General features: G+C 40.0%; 1 protein-coding gene across 2 annotated transcripts in view; it reads left to right on the top strand.

Moving 5' to 3' along the window:
- The window catches only part of Lrp2 (LDL receptor related protein 2), a 160,701-nt gene that overhangs the window by 99,706 nt on the left and 45,662 nt on the right, over positions 1 to 15,333 (top strand). For both annotated transcript variants that reach the window (XM_076928864.1, XM_034495021.2), the window contains exons 38-48: positions 836 to 1,024; positions 2,914 to 3,834; positions 3,965 to 4,130; positions 4,467 to 4,625; positions 5,499 to 5,788; positions 6,735 to 6,938; positions 7,684 to 7,926; positions 8,332 to 8,457; positions 9,900 to 10,022; positions 11,565 to 11,696; positions 13,627 to 13,828. In XM_076928864.1, coding sequence (XP_076784979.1) covers positions 836 to 1,024; positions 2,914 to 3,834; positions 3,965 to 4,130; positions 4,467 to 4,625; positions 5,499 to 5,788; positions 6,735 to 6,938; positions 7,684 to 7,926; positions 8,332 to 8,457; positions 9,900 to 10,022; positions 11,565 to 11,696; positions 13,627 to 13,828 — 2,755 coding nt within the window. The remainder of the gene's footprint in view (positions 1 to 835; positions 1,025 to 2,913; positions 3,835 to 3,964; positions 4,131 to 4,466; positions 4,626 to 5,498; positions 5,789 to 6,734; positions 6,939 to 7,683; positions 7,927 to 8,331; positions 8,458 to 9,899; positions 10,023 to 11,564; positions 11,697 to 13,626; positions 13,829 to 15,333) is intronic.

Here is a 15,333-nt window from a genome sequence, read left to right as displayed (position 1 = left end):
ACAAGGATACCTGTTTCAGAAAACCAAAGGTGGAGCTTAGTGGAATAGTGCTTGCTCTGTGGTAGCATTAAGGGCCATGAATTTGCTGCCTAGCACTGCAAGGCCAAACCAAACCCAACAAGAAAAAGGAAACAAACTCAGAAGAAATCAACCTTGACAGGTAGTATTATGTTCTTGACATGGAATCTTCTTAGATTATGTTGTCAGTAATTTAGCTAAGGTGTCCCAGTCAGTCACTGCTTTGTAAAGAGGCATTTCCCCCTTGCATTATCTATTTCATTTGACTTGGGCCCCAGGAAGAACTTGTCCCCTAAGCTACCATTGACTTTGGTAGTCACTGGTGATCATCATGCATGATCATCTTGTTCTGACTTTTTTTTTCATGTTTATTACTAATATTCTGCACCTATGAAATCTCAACACCAGTTGACATGTCAGTGTAGACAGTGGACCTCTCACAAGGCCACTTCCCTAGATGAAGAACTGCTTGAAGAGGGAGAATCAGCCTTTCCCAGGGATGAGCCTCAGTAACTGGTCATCCAATACTAAGCCGTCAGTGTATATGTGCAACACTTAGCAGCCTCAGCCCCTTGTAGTTACATGTTCACATGTATGTATACATGCAATAATAACAAAGAAAAAGACATACAGACGTACATGAGAATGGGATGAGAACTTAGCCACAGACAGTGGAGAATAGGAGTCAGGAGCAGGATATTGATAATAGAGGTGCCGAGTTATAATGGAGCACATTAGTCTGTACCATTGACAAATGCTAATAAAAAGGGGAAAGGAGGTGCCAGTTCAGTTGGCTGATTTGTCTTCAATGTTCTAGGACGGAATGTTCTGCATGCGGATGTGGATGTTGCCAATGGCTTTATTTACTGGTGTGATTTTAGCAACTCTGTAAGATCCTCTAATGGAATTCGTAGAATCAAACCCAATGGGTCTAATTTTGCCAACATTGTTACCTACGGCATAGGAGCAAATGGAATCCGGGGTGTTGCAGTGGATTGGGTAGCAGGTAGGTGGTCTGTACCTTTGTTTCCATCTCTGACGTCTGAATTGGTTTTTCTAGATAATTGATAAGATTATTTAAGGCTAGGCTATGCACTCTCTAAATAAAAAGATGAGGTATTTTCTTTGATAGATTAATTATGAGAGAATCATCTGATTTTCTTTTATTTTTATTCAATCAAGCAGGAAAAATATTAAATTGTGGGTTTGTAGTTTTTGTCCTAAGGTTGACAGCAATTTCTAGATTAGAAAGATGTAAAAATTAGGAAAAAGAAAGGCATTCACTTACTTAAATGTCAAGCAATTACAGATTCCTAATTGCTTCCTTGTTAATGCGTACAAAAATCATTGGGTGTTTCTCTTGGTTACTAATGTGCCCAGCTCACTGTCTCATTAACTTACCCGGGCTTGAATTACCATTCCTGTCAGTGCTTAGAGAACTACTACATCTCAAATTTTTTGAATATATTTTTAATCAAAATAGATATCATTGTATATTATTGAGCTTGATCAGAAGACATTGCTTAAGTATAAACATGCACTGTAAATAGTAAGTCTAGTAACTTAGCTAAGTAAGATTTTAATGGATTCCTCATTCTCATCCTGAGGTGTACTGTTTCTGATGGTGTGGATAAGTAGGGTCAGTATGGTATGGTCAGTAGGACAAATGTAGCCCATTTTCTCTTTTGTACCATTTTACTGTGACACACTTATGGTCATTCATTTGGGGTTCTCTGTGGCTGTTGTCATGTCACAATGGCAGAGATGAACACTTGAGAGAGAAACCATTTATTTAGGCTGGGTGCATGGGCCTGCAATCTTAGTACCAGGGAGAGAAGATGGGAGTATCAGAAAAGAGTTAAGGGCATCCTCAGTTACATAGTAAGCTCAACTCAAGCCAGGGATACAGGAAACCTCATTTCAACAAACAAACAAACAAACAAACAAACAAACAATCAAACCATATACCCCATAAGCCTAAAATACTACCTGGTACTATTTAACAGCCCTGGATTAAAGGAGGTAAGTACACAGATATCATCACCAGCATCCCATCTCGAGTAGAGATATAATACACAGAAACATTATCAGTTACATATTTCACATTGGACTAATTTCTCTGGCTATTTTTTTGAGGCAGGCTAGGAAACGATATGTGCATAGTATTGATAGTTCAATAACTGACTTGACCTGGACCAGTAAGTTAGGATCCAGCATCCTCTAGTCATCACATGCATTTATTTTACAGTACTTCACTTGATTGGTATGTTATTCTCAGGTTTACACTATACCTTAACACAAAAGGGAAGTGGATTTTGGGTTTGGTGGCTATTAGGAAGTCAATGCATAAAAACCATCTACACTAATTAGGAAGACTTAGTTAGAAAAGACCACACTAACCTTACATACAAAGAGATTTTGAGGGCATGTCTAGCAATCTGAGGTGGTTATGGGTGTCCTCTCTGCTCTTTTAGCCTGTAATACACTTTATACCATGATAAAGTGTATTTAGGCTCTTTGATAAGAATGTTAAAGGCTCATATTTTAAGTAAAAGAAAGCAATACACCTTTTAGTAGGAAGGAAGCTGTACTGTTGACTGTGAATTCTAATCTGAGTAAGAAGGAAGCTGAAGATGTTTGAGAAAATAAATTTTAAAAAGTATTTCCTTTAATTCCCAAGCAAAAATGTTTATTTTTTAGAAGCTTACATGTATTGTCTTGAAAATACAATAAATTTGTTTATATTTGGTAGGTCTGTTCCAAGTGATTGTCTGGTTGTCTACTTAAAGCTTCCCACACTTGCCAATATTTCTATGATCATACTTCAACCTTATATATTTTATTATGAGATTTTTTTTTCTTCGTTTTTCATTCATCAGCATTTTTTTTCTGTAGGAAATCTTTATTTTACCAATGCCTTTGTGTACGAAACACTGATAGAAGTGATACGGATCAATACCACATACCGCCGTGTTCTCCTCAGAGTCTCCGTGGATATGCCCAGGCATATTGTTGTTGACCCTAAGCATAGATATCTCTTCTGGGCCGACTATGGGCAGAAGCCAAAGATTGAACGCTCTTTTCTTGACTGTACCAATCGAACTGTACTTGTTTCTGAAGGCATTGTCACCCCTCGGGGCTTGGCAGTGGACCATGACACTGGCTATATTTATTGGGTTGATGACTCCTTAGATATAATTGCCAGGATCCATCGTGATGGAGGAGAATCTCAAGTGGTTCGTTATGGCAGTCGTTACCCAACTCCTTATGGCATCATTGTCTTTGGGGAGTCTATCATTTGGGTGGATAGAAATTTGAGAAAAGTCTTCCAAGCTAGCAAGCAACCAGGGAATACAGATCCACCGATAGTGATAAGAGATAGTATCAACTTTCTACGTGATGTGACCATCTTTGATGAGCATGCCCAGCCCCTCTCACCAGCAGAGCTTAACAATAACCCTTGTTTGCAAAGCAATGGTGGGTGTTCCCACTTTTGCTTTGCCTTACCTGAGTTGCCTACCCCCAAATGTGGATGTGCTTTTGGGACTCTGGAAAGTGATGGCAAGAGCTGTGCTACTTTCCGCGAAGATTTCCTCATCTATGCCTTAAATAATTCCTTGAGAAGTTTACACTTTGACCCTCAAGACCATAGCCTACCTTTCCAAGTGATAAATGTGGAAGGAACTGCCATTGCACTGGACTATGACCGCAGAAATAATAGAATCTTCTTCACACAAAAGTTAAACTCTACTCATGGCCAGATTTCCTATGTCAGCCTGTATTCAGGGACCAGCTCTCCAACTGTCCTGCTGTCAAGTAAGTGCACACCCAGGTTAGGGTTTACCTTGGTAGTAGATATAAGGAGGGCCACATACTGAGTTGTCTTAATGCTCTTTGAGATTCTAACATCTTATGTGTATGTGTCTCTCTGTTTGTGTGAATCCAGATATTGGGGTTACTGATGGCATTGCATTTGACTGGATAAATAGAAGGATTTATTACAGTGACTTTTCAAATCAGACAATAAATTCCATGGCCGAAGATGGATCTAATCGTGCTGTGATTGCCCGTGTTTCCAAACCAAGAGCTATTGTATTAGATCCTTGCCGAGGGTATGCCAAGGTCTTCTTGATTTATCTGCTTATTTGAGGATGGAGTGGGGACTAGAAATTGTTTATGTGTATCAATAATAATAATAATAATAATAATAATAATAATAATAATAATAAAATAAATAAATAAATTTGCACGGAGACAGAGCTTTTGGTGACTTTTCCTGGTCTGACTTAGAGCATCCATTTTAGCAATATAGTGTGGAAAAGAATGAATACTTCTTTACTTACCTATATATTCATGGTTATTACAATCAATGAATGTTGCCACTGTAAAAAGTATCTTTAAAAACTTCCTTGTTGTGAATTAATTATGCCCTCTGTTTGACTAATTAGGTACATGTATTGGACTGACTGGGGTACCAATGCCAAAATTGAGAGAGCCACACTGGGAGGAAACTTCCGGGTCCCCATTGTGAACACTAGCCTGGTTTGGCCCAATGGACTCACTTTGGACCATGAGACTGACCTTCTCTACTGGGCAGACGCTAGCCTGTAGGTGTCTCTGAACCATGTGGATGTTAGACATAGAAGGACTTGCTCAATGTGATGATAATCTGATAAACCAGAGAGATAATTGCCTAAAATTTTAGGAACTATTTTATGTTCTTGCTTGGTGACTGAGAATTTGTCTATATCCTATGACAACTAAATCTCTGCATCACTAAATGTAACTATAATTGTAATGGAATCACTCAATTTCTGATTATAGGCCTCAGATTTGAATAATGTGTCTGTTGGTTTGGGCTCTCTTTTCAAATCAGTCCTTTTTCTCTGGCATGCTTCTCAGCAAATTTCACTTGAAAACTCCCTTTTAAGCACTTGTAACATAATTATGGAATATCTCCAAGTAACTACATTGTAGTCATCCTGATTGAAGGGTTCAAGAGATGAAATGATTTTGTTCATTACAGTTGTTTGTCTGCATGTTTGTTTCCTTGCAGATTCTGGCCTTGTGATGAAATATTCTGATTTTTTTCCCCCTTCATCCTCTTATTTGAACCATAGCAGTGATGTTCTGTGTCATTCTAAGTAAATTCCTCAAAGTAATCAGTATCATTAAAGGAAATAAATTCTTTTTATTTTTTTCCTTTTATTTTTATTTATTTATTTTTTGCTATTTTTTCATACCAGGTTCCATGCATTATGCAAATCCTTTCTTGGATTGTTTCTGCTTCTAATGTTAGCCTGGCTCTTATGAAATGATATATGTAGGCTGTTGTATAAGCAAATAAGACCTACCATCACCAAGAAAGAGATACATATCATGCACCATATATGTCTGCACTACTTGACTAGGCATTTGAAGCAGGCCTAACCATTATAATTATTTCTTTCATTTAGCAATTGTCTTTCTCTTTGCTTTAGGCAGAAAATAGAGCGCAGTACTCTCACGGGCTCGAACCGAGAAGTCGTAGTCAGCACTGCCTTCCATTCCTTTGGCTTGACTATCTATGGCCAGTACATTTACTGGACAGACTTTTACACCAAAAAAATCTACCGTGCTAACAAATATGATGGGTCAGATCTGATCACAATGACCACTCGTCTGCCCACCCAGCCAAGTGGTATTTCCACAGTTGTCAAGGCCCAGCAGCAACAGTGTAGCAATCCTTGTGAACAATTCAATGGAGGATGCAGCCATATCTGTGTTCCAGGTAAGGGGTCTGAGCAGGAAGATGAAAACAGAAATTTAATGACAAAGGACCGCCATAACAATAAAGACACTTGGTGAGGGAAGCTGCAAGGATATATTACCTTCAAGAAGAAAAAGAAATTGAAATTCTCGATTTCAGATTATTTATCAAGTGGACTAGGAGTTATATTTTGAGAGGGTTGTATTGTGGGTTGCTGTTCCATTCTACATGGATTAGCTTTGTAAAGGCAGTTTAAGTGGAAGCTTATTGAAGGGAAAGAGTAAGATGAAAAGTTTAGCTTTCTGACTAGAATAGGAATTCCATTAATTAATTTCTGTTTAGGAGCTGTCATCTCTAGTTTGGTCGAACTATGAATCCCATTGAAGACAGTTGCATAGAAATTTGTACTTTGAGAATTCTTCCATAGGAGTCATTGTATAGATGGGCAGCGAGTGGTTGTTTTTAATGAAAAAAGAGGTCAGAATATAGTCAAAAGGTAGATAATGTCTTAGTTATTTTAAGTGATTATATGCACAAATGATACGTTTTTCAGGACAGAATCTTGATATATGTCTTACTTAGGGTTTTACTGCTGTGAACAGACACTATGACCAAGGCAAGTCTTATGAGGACAACATTTAGTTGGGGCTGGCTTACAGGTTCAGAGATTCAGTCGATTATCATCAAGTCGGGAACATGGCAGCATCCAGGCAAGCATGGTGCAGGCATAGCTGAGAATCCTACATCTTCATCTGAAGGCTACTAACACAATACTCCCTTCTAGGCAGCTAGGATGAGAGTCTTATAACCCACACCCACAGTGACACACCTTCCAATAGTACCACTGCCTGGGCTGAGATATACAAACCATCACAGATGGTGTTTCATCTCTAAGATGTCATAAACGCCATTCTGGAGCAGTCTAAGAAAGGTTCCTATGGTCATGCTTTGCTTCTCTCTGCCCCAGGTCCAAATGGAGCTGAGTGTCAGTGTCCCCACGAAGGCAGCTGGTATCTGGCCAATGATAACAAGTACTGCGTGGTGGACACAGGTGCCCGCTGTAATCAGTTACAGTTCACCTGCCTCAATGGGCATTGCATCACTCAGGAATGGAAATGTGACAATGACAATGACTGTGGTGATGGCAGTGATGAGCTGCCCACAGTTTGTGGTAAGCTGGACTCAGGGTTGGTGTTTGGAGCTAAGATGTCGTTGTGTAACTGTTTGGCACAAAACACTGTGTATGGATGGCTTTTCTGTTGGAGTCAAAAACATTCACTCTAATAACCCAGGCTTCTGTTTAAGCACCTCCGTGTAGATGAGCAAAGTCATTAGGTTAAAATCCTGGTGTTAACATTTCTAGTCTCCGTAGAGGTTGAAAATTTTGCTCAGGTAGCCCATCTATAAAACAATGGCTACCAGAGATCTTGTAAGAAGCAAGAGAGCAGGCTGTGGAGCATGACAATATGGCACTAAGGGCACCAGGGGGTTACCATTATCATTTTATTACACTGTTCCTAACTGTCCCTCTTCAGCTTTTATGTCATTGGAGTAGGACACAGTGGGCTTTCAAGGGGATTTTTAGTTGGGCACCTTTCTCTAGCTATGTGCTTTTGCATACTTTTCTGCATTTGAGATATACTTGGGAATTATGTACAAATGAAGTGACTTCCATTGATCACTTAAAATGCTTTCTTTCTTTAAAAGCACTGTGTATCCAGTCTGACTTTCAGGCATTTCTGTCTTAGAAGCGAGACAAACTGTAACCCTAGGAATGTTACAATGTTAGCGTTACAAATTCTAACTGGAAGGCATCTTCTCTGCAAGACAAATTGTAACCCTAGGAATGTTACAATGTTAACATTACAAATTGTAACTAGAAGGCATCTTTTCCCAATGTCCTTTTTTCCTCCTAGCCTTTCACACTTGCCCATCAACAGCCTTCACTTGTGACAATGGACGATGCGTGCCATACCGCTATCGCTGTGATTATTACAATGACTGTGGGGACAACAGCGATGAGGCAGGATGCCTGTTCAGGAACTGCAACAGCACCACAGAGTTCACTTGCAGCAATGGGAGGTGCATTCCTCTCAGTTATGTCTGCAATGGTATAAACAACTGCTATGATAATGGCACCTCAGATGAGAAAAACTGCCGTAAGTGTATCTTAAGTCCTTCCTTTGGATCTGTGGTCCTACGTTAGGACACAGGAGATGATTTTTTTTCTCATAAAATCTATGGCTTTCTGGAAATCATTTGTAATAGTCAAATAAATGATTATGAAAATATATCTACCTAATATTTGAATTGTTTGCTTAATTTGATGGATCTGTATATATCTGCTATTTTAAAAAATTCACCTCATGAACATGTTTCTCTGCTACCTCGGAAGCAACTTGGGCCTCTCTTTACCACCACCAGCCTGAACTGTGCCTTTGTACTTACTTAGAACTGATTTGGCCCTCTGATTTGGATCCTTTCCTGGGTCTGTTAATGTCGACGTTGTTTATGATATATTTGGTAGTTCTGTTCCAATTGTCTATTTGGTTGTCTTTTTAAAGCTCCCCACACTTGCCGGCCGGATTTCGCAAAATGCCAGACTACAAATATTTGTGTTCCCCGAGCTTACTTGTGTGATGGAGACAATGACTGTGGAGACGGGAGCGACGAGAACCCCATTTACTGTGGTGAGTGTGATAAAGCTGCCTTGCCCTCTGTGGTTCCAGATGAGTGACCGGGCAGCACAGAAATATCCCAGTATTTAATACTGAATAGATGATAGAATACTGATAGAATACTGGTAGATGTGGAAGGCAGTGCTTTAAGATAGGAGTGGAGTATTGGGAGAAGTCTCCCGCTTCAAACATATTCTTTTGGAAACCTGTTAGTAACCCAGGCCTTTAACGCTCAATCTGTATTTGTATTATCAAAAGTTATTATTTCTGAATATTATGGTCATGATTTTGAGTAGCTTAGTTCTGCCGGAACAATTTCCTCTATGAACAGTGGAAGTGAACAAGGGTTTTTTTTTTTTAATTTAATAATTTTGAGTATAATTAGTATAATCTTTTAAGAAATTTACCAATTTCTTGTAGCTGAATTTCTGATCTCATCCTGAGGAAACTAAAGGTTATCACAAAAATTTGCCTGATCAATAATAACAGCAGCCCAAAGACTTTGGCTTATAGCATCACGCAGGGTTGGGCAGGTTGGAGACTGCTTTGCTAACAAGTGTTTACCCGCAAATCCATCTGGCATTATTATGGCCCAGGCAAGGGGGAGCCTTGTAGGGTGGAAGAGAAGACTCCATTGAGGACAAAAATTCATTCCAGTATTTGTGCCCACCCATTAGAGGCTAACAGAAAGATCAAAAGCAATTGTCTCCCTCGTCTACCCTAACAATTCTGAGTTACAGTGAATAGGTGAGAATTTTACTAACTTTTGAGAATTATGATTAACGAATTGTGGTAAGGGACAGAATTGAGAATAACATTATTTCAATAGAATTCACTTAATTAAAAAGTCAAGCAAGTCATGGTGACACACACCTTTAATCATGGCACTTGGGAGGCAGAGGCAGGAGGAGGATCTCCTCAGTGAGTTTGAGGCTAGCCTGATCTTCATAGTAAGTTCTAGGACAGCCAGGGCTAGGAACTTTTTCTTGAAAAAAAAAAAAACCAAACACAACAAACAAACAAACAAACAAACAAACAAACAAACAAAATAAGCCAAATTTAAAAAAATAAAGACTTATTTCACACAGTTTTAAAGCATGATGACATTTTTTTTTTTTTGATATTTTAAAATCTAATTAAAATCAATAGATTATTGGGACAGGACTCAGTGTGCAGGAATCTTCCTGTCTCGAACTTGCTGAACAGCCAAGAATGTTTACCCAGCTAGGTACGTTCTAGCAAATACAACTTACATCTTGTATTTATGGAGTCTTGAATAAAAATTCAGGAGAACTGGGAAATATTTCCCTCTTGTATCTTACGGACCTGCAGCCCCATAGAAAGGTATAGACAAGGCCTTTTCCCAGTGGCAGCAATTAACCAGTTCAAGGATACAGGCGGATGGGCAACAGATGGGAGCCTGCTTGTGTTTTACTCTTCTGCCTGTCCTCCAGCCTCACACACATGCCGTGGCAATGAGTTCCGGTGCACCTCCCCTCAGCGGTGTATTCCAAGCTATTGGTTCTGTGACGGCGAAGCCGACTGTGCGGATAGCTCCGATGAACCTGACACTTGTGGTAAGAGTCAGCAACCACGGGAAGCTTAGTGTGCAGCTAGAGCAGCTGGGGCCCCTCTCACACATCAAATGCTGGAGCCACACTGCTGGCTACTTGCTCTCCCGGCTTCTGCTCCCAGAAGGGATGTGTTCAGTAGATGCTCATCAATGAGCCGCTAGTGCAGGCACAGTGGACGGCTGATGAGGCTATGGAGGCTGTTAGTTGATGCTGATACATTGAGATGGTGTGATGCATCCAGCGGTTTGTCGGGCTTGCAGCTCAATTCCAGCTGGCCCTCAGTTGGAGTTTATGAATTTTGTCGGAGCCTTTTAAGACAGTAGGAGGATTCAAAAGTGACTGGATTCTTCATATACACAGGGGAAGGGCTCAGAGCAGGCATACCTTATTTCTTCTTATACTAACTTGTGGAGTGAGGTGCCCTGGCCCTGTTGGGCAGCTGGAAGTCCATGTTCATTATTTGTATTCAAAGCTTGCTTTTTACTGTCACAAATTCTTATATGCATCTATGCAAATTTAGTAGAAGTAATTGTAAGCACTTAAAGATGTAATTTCTAAATTGCTTTTTTAATCTGTCAGAAAATCTTTGCTATGTAGTATATAGAAAAGTATGATTACAGACCAGTGACTTGTCTATATAGAAGAACATTGTCACAGATCATCCATGGCTACTTTCTTGTTTCATGGTGGAATGGCAATACCAAGTAGGCACAGCAGACCATGGAGCTACAAGGCCACCTCAGTAGTCTACTACCGAGTTGAGAAAGTCTCATGTACAGTCTTCATACTTCTCTTTTCAGATTGGGATATTATTAAGCATTTAGATTGATTTTTTTTCTCTTGTATTATTACACTGTGTAACATCATATATAAAGTCCTTGTCAGGGTTCATTAGCATAGTTTTAGAGTTAAATTCATGCTGGTTTCCATAGAGTTCTACGAAGTTTAATTCTATGGCGGATTGCTAGCAGTTCTTGGCCAGGTTTTTGGTTTTTGCTTTTGTATCCTCACTTCAACACTGACAAATGTGTAGAAAATAAGGTGTACACAGAGTCTGAGAATCTGCAGAGAGAGGAGAGAACAGCTTTTAGGTGAGTTTATAACTTTGAAATTAACTCTAATGTACGCTTATTGCTTCAAACATACAAATAGGAATTTTCAAACCAAAGTCATAGTGATGGCAATTAGTAGCTGTGTACTGCACCTCCCTACTGTAATAACTCAAGTAAGTATTATCTTACAACCTGCACTTTGGCTCACTATTTTTCCCTGAGTCTGTATACAGTTCATTGTCAGCCTTCTCTATGTATCAGAGATGATGTATTCTCCACACTCTACTTCTGTCCTGAAGACCTCTCGTGTTTTTCTACCACATTCATAAAATCATTTGTAAAATCAATCCAAAGCTTCTGACAGCCGTAAAGTTTCATGTATTCCTGATGTGTATGTGAAAAAGCTTCTCATTGACGTAAACCGTGCTTGAGTGTCCTTGCTGGAGACTACAAAGTAGCCATTCCAGTCTGAGAGTAGTTCCTCTCTTGTCAGGGCATTCTGCGAACAGCTGCTCGGCCATGCAGTTCCATTGTGATAATGGCAGGTGCATCTCAAGTAGCTGGATCTGTGATGGTGATAATGACTGCGGAGACATGAGTGACGAGGACCAGAGGCATCACTGTCGTAAGTGAAGGCGGATAACTCCTATGTAGATTCCCATTCCAGGGAAACCCAGAGCTGACTTTCATGGTTGGAGGGCCCAGTTATCAGAAAATCCTGTTGAACGAAGAATGCACATCAATAGAATGTTACCTTTATTTCCTGCTGTTGGACACCATCGCTTGCATATTACAGTGATGCAAAGTGTCTAGGTGCTCATTCACATCTGGCTAATGGGAATTCTGTCTTACATTTCTAGAGTAGGTGATGGGAACTCAGCTGGTCATTCCTGATAACAGTGGCAGCCAATCACCCTGGGAGTTATGATGGAGTTGGGAAGTTGTAGTATTCATCAGTGAGTTCATTACTGAGTGTCACTGTCTCCGTTTTTCTTTCAAACAGTGTATTTTGATCAACACAAATGAACTCAATGGAATTTTTGTGTGCTTTTGTTTCATTTTGCTTTGTTGAGACTTTTTGTCTTGGCCTTTTGTTTTTTGACTCTAATTAAACTTTTTGTTTCTTGTCTCTCCCCCCCCTCCCCGTTTGAGAAAAAGAGAAAACATAAAGTTGTGGATTTGGAAAATGAGGAGGATCTAAGAGTACCTGGGATAGGGGAAGATCTGATAAAAATATATTGTACAAAAATTTTCTTAAAACTATATTAAATTATAGAAAAAAGTGGTTACTCTCATAATACTAGTACCACATTTTTTTTTTTAATTATTGCCAGCAAAACATGGAGTTGATCCCTGAGGGGCTTTAGTTAGCACTGTTGCACAGTAAGGACCGAGGTCCCTGAGGCTTGTATTTGGTAGTGCACTGACTTGCTGTGTCCAGAGCTCTACATCTGTTCTGTCGTTAACGACTTACATGAACTATTTTCTCCCTTTTCCTTTTACGTCTTGTTTGCAATGGATTGAAGAAGATGTGAACGATTCTGATTCAGTATCTCACCTCCCTCCTAGTTGCCTTTCTGGCAACTCTGGCCCCTCTTAACTCTCCTCTTTGTTTGGGCAGTGCTAGTGATATGTATTCAAAAACCTCTAATTTAGAGGAGAAAGTTCTCTTCTGGCTCTTTACCTATCTGGCTGTCCAACTTTGAGATGTCCAGTTAGCCATTTTGAACTCTGTTTTCTCACACATCAAATTGGCACCAAAATACTAATCTCATTTTGTACTTATATGGTTATACAGTTGAATATGAGGCATGGTGTTAAAATGTAAGATATTTGTTCAATCCTTCAGAAGAAGGGGGGGGGAAGGATTGTAGGAGTCAGAAGGGTCAAGGACACCATAAGAAAACCTACAGAATCAGTCAACCTGGACTCATAGGGGATCCATAGAGGTTGAATGGTCCATCAGGAAGCATGCATGGGTCTAACCTAGGCCCTCTGCATATATGTTACAGTTGTGTGGCTTGGTCTTCTTGTGAGATTCTTAACAGTGGGAGCATAAACTATCTCTGACTCTTTTGTCTGCTTTTGGGATCCCTGAACTCCTATTGTGTTGGCTCATACAACCTTAATATTAGGGGAGGTGCTTAGTCTTATTGCAGTTTGATCTGCCATGTTTGGTAGATATCCCTGGGAGGCCTGCCCTTTTACTAAAGGAAATGGAGGAGGAGGAGGGAGAGAGGGAAAACTTCAGTCAGGGTATACTATATGAGAGAATAAATAAATTGTAAAAAGGTATTTGTTCAAATTTTAAAAATGGAAGTCATTTTTCAGAGCCTTATGGGAAAAATATATTTTAAAGTAAATCTCACAGAAAAGTAGGCAGAGTTTTTTTATGTTGAGGTTTTGCTTCTGAAAAAATCCCGAGTCAAACAATTGAAAAAGAACCTTTAGAGGTATTTATAGTACTACCCTGCCCATATGATTTGTCAGCGTGTTAAAGATTATAAAGAATACATTTCCAAGCTCTGAGGAGCTCTCGTCTGCTTTGGTTTCAGAGCTGCAGAACTGTTCTAGCACTCAGTTTACCTGTATAAATAGCAGACCTCCAAACAGGAGGTGCATCCCACAATCCTGGGTCTGTGATGGAGATGCAGACTGCGCGGACGCCCTGGATGAGCTGCAGAACTGCACCATGAGAACCTGCTCTGCAGGAGAGTTCAGCTGCGCAAATGGACGGTGCATCAGGCAATCATTCAGGTGAGCTGGAATTCAAACACATCCTTCTACACTCTAAATATTCACGGGGGCTGACTCACACATTTAGGGACCACGATCACAGGGGCTAGTGACCATGATGCTCTAGGTTATTCATGGAAATGTTTGGATTCTTTTGAAATCCAGGTCAGAAAAAGTGTTTTCATATGTAACATATTAATACAGGTTTCATACTGATGTGGTTATTTATGTGTTTTTATGGATGACGTGATCCAAGAAGATCCCAGGGTTTATGAAAGCCATACTGTGGCCTTCCACCGAGGGGCAGAGAAATGAATGGAGTTAACTTGACATTAGTTGCTGCGCCTCCTCGTCTTCCACTTGGGGGCAAGCATGGCTCTAAGAACTGTTTCTGTATTTGCTCTCTGCTGTAAGAAAAAGAGTGCACTCTGCTCAGGGTCAAGGCAACTGATATTGAGTGTCAGGTGAGAAGGCTAAAGCTTCTGAAAACCTTTTTATTTCTTTTTTAAATTTGGAAGTAATGATTCTTACATAGAACATTTCAAATTCTTGACACTGTCTCAAACAGATTGAGCCCCACAGCGTGATGCTTTGGGGAATCTTGTGATTCCCTGTGGTGCGGTTTCTTACCATTTTCTCCGAATGGGTCTCTTAAAATGAATTTTGTTTTTCATAGTGTCCAGCCTCGTACTACCGTATGTAGTAAATCTTTGGCTATAGAGGAATAAAGACACTAATAGAAGCCTCGATCAAAATAAAACAACCTGGAAAGGAGTTTGCTGATGTTGTAGTCCTTCCCTAGATGCAGGTTCCAGGCAGTTGGATATGTTGACCTGAAACAGAGATACGGGGTCTACTCTAGGGTTAGAAAGCACAGGGACTCTTTCCAGCACCAGGAACCATCAGGCTTCTGTGGGTAGAGAAGGAGATTGAAAGGTCAGAGCAGCAGAGGCCTTGGGGAAAAGGCCCCATTGATAGATGCTGAGATCAGTCTGGAATACAGGATGGCCAAGACTTATGTATGATAGTATCTTGGAGAGTAAAAACCAGTCATGTGCTATAAACATTGAAACATCACCAGCAGGGTCTCAGCGTGCAGTATGGTGAGTGGCAGTGAGTAAGGACAGAAAGTAGAAAGCGTATTTGCGGGTTGTTATTTGGGCAGTCAGAGTGAGCCATTTCCCTGTCTGGTTAAGAGTTCTGTTCTAGTTTCAGTAAGTAGTCAATTCCATTGCTCTTTTCATTCTGAAAACCCAAGGCTTTGTTTTGATTAGACTGGGTTATCTCTGCCTCCCTTTCTTTGGTCTCCCAATCCCACTCCTGTACCCTGCCTTTCTATGGTCTCCCTGCTCTCTCACCTCTGTACTTCCAAGTTTTAACTGACTTTGGCCATATTTATCTTTTCTTCCCTTCTTTCTTTTCCTGTTATTCTTGCATTTTCTTATTCCTTCTCATATTTCTTTTTTCTTTCTGAATTTCTTTTGTCAGTGCTCTAACAGAATAAGAAAAGAAAGCAAAACAAAATA

Source organism: Arvicanthis niloticus, chromosome 2 (genome assembly GCF_011762505.2).
Source record: "Arvicanthis niloticus isolate mArvNil1 chromosome 2, mArvNil1.pat.X, whole genome shotgun sequence".
Taxonomy (NCBI): domain Eukaryota; kingdom Metazoa; phylum Chordata; class Mammalia; order Rodentia; family Muridae; genus Arvicanthis; species Arvicanthis niloticus.
Note: the sequence above shows the minus strand (reverse complement) of the source record. Positions and strands in the feature narration are given on the sequence as shown.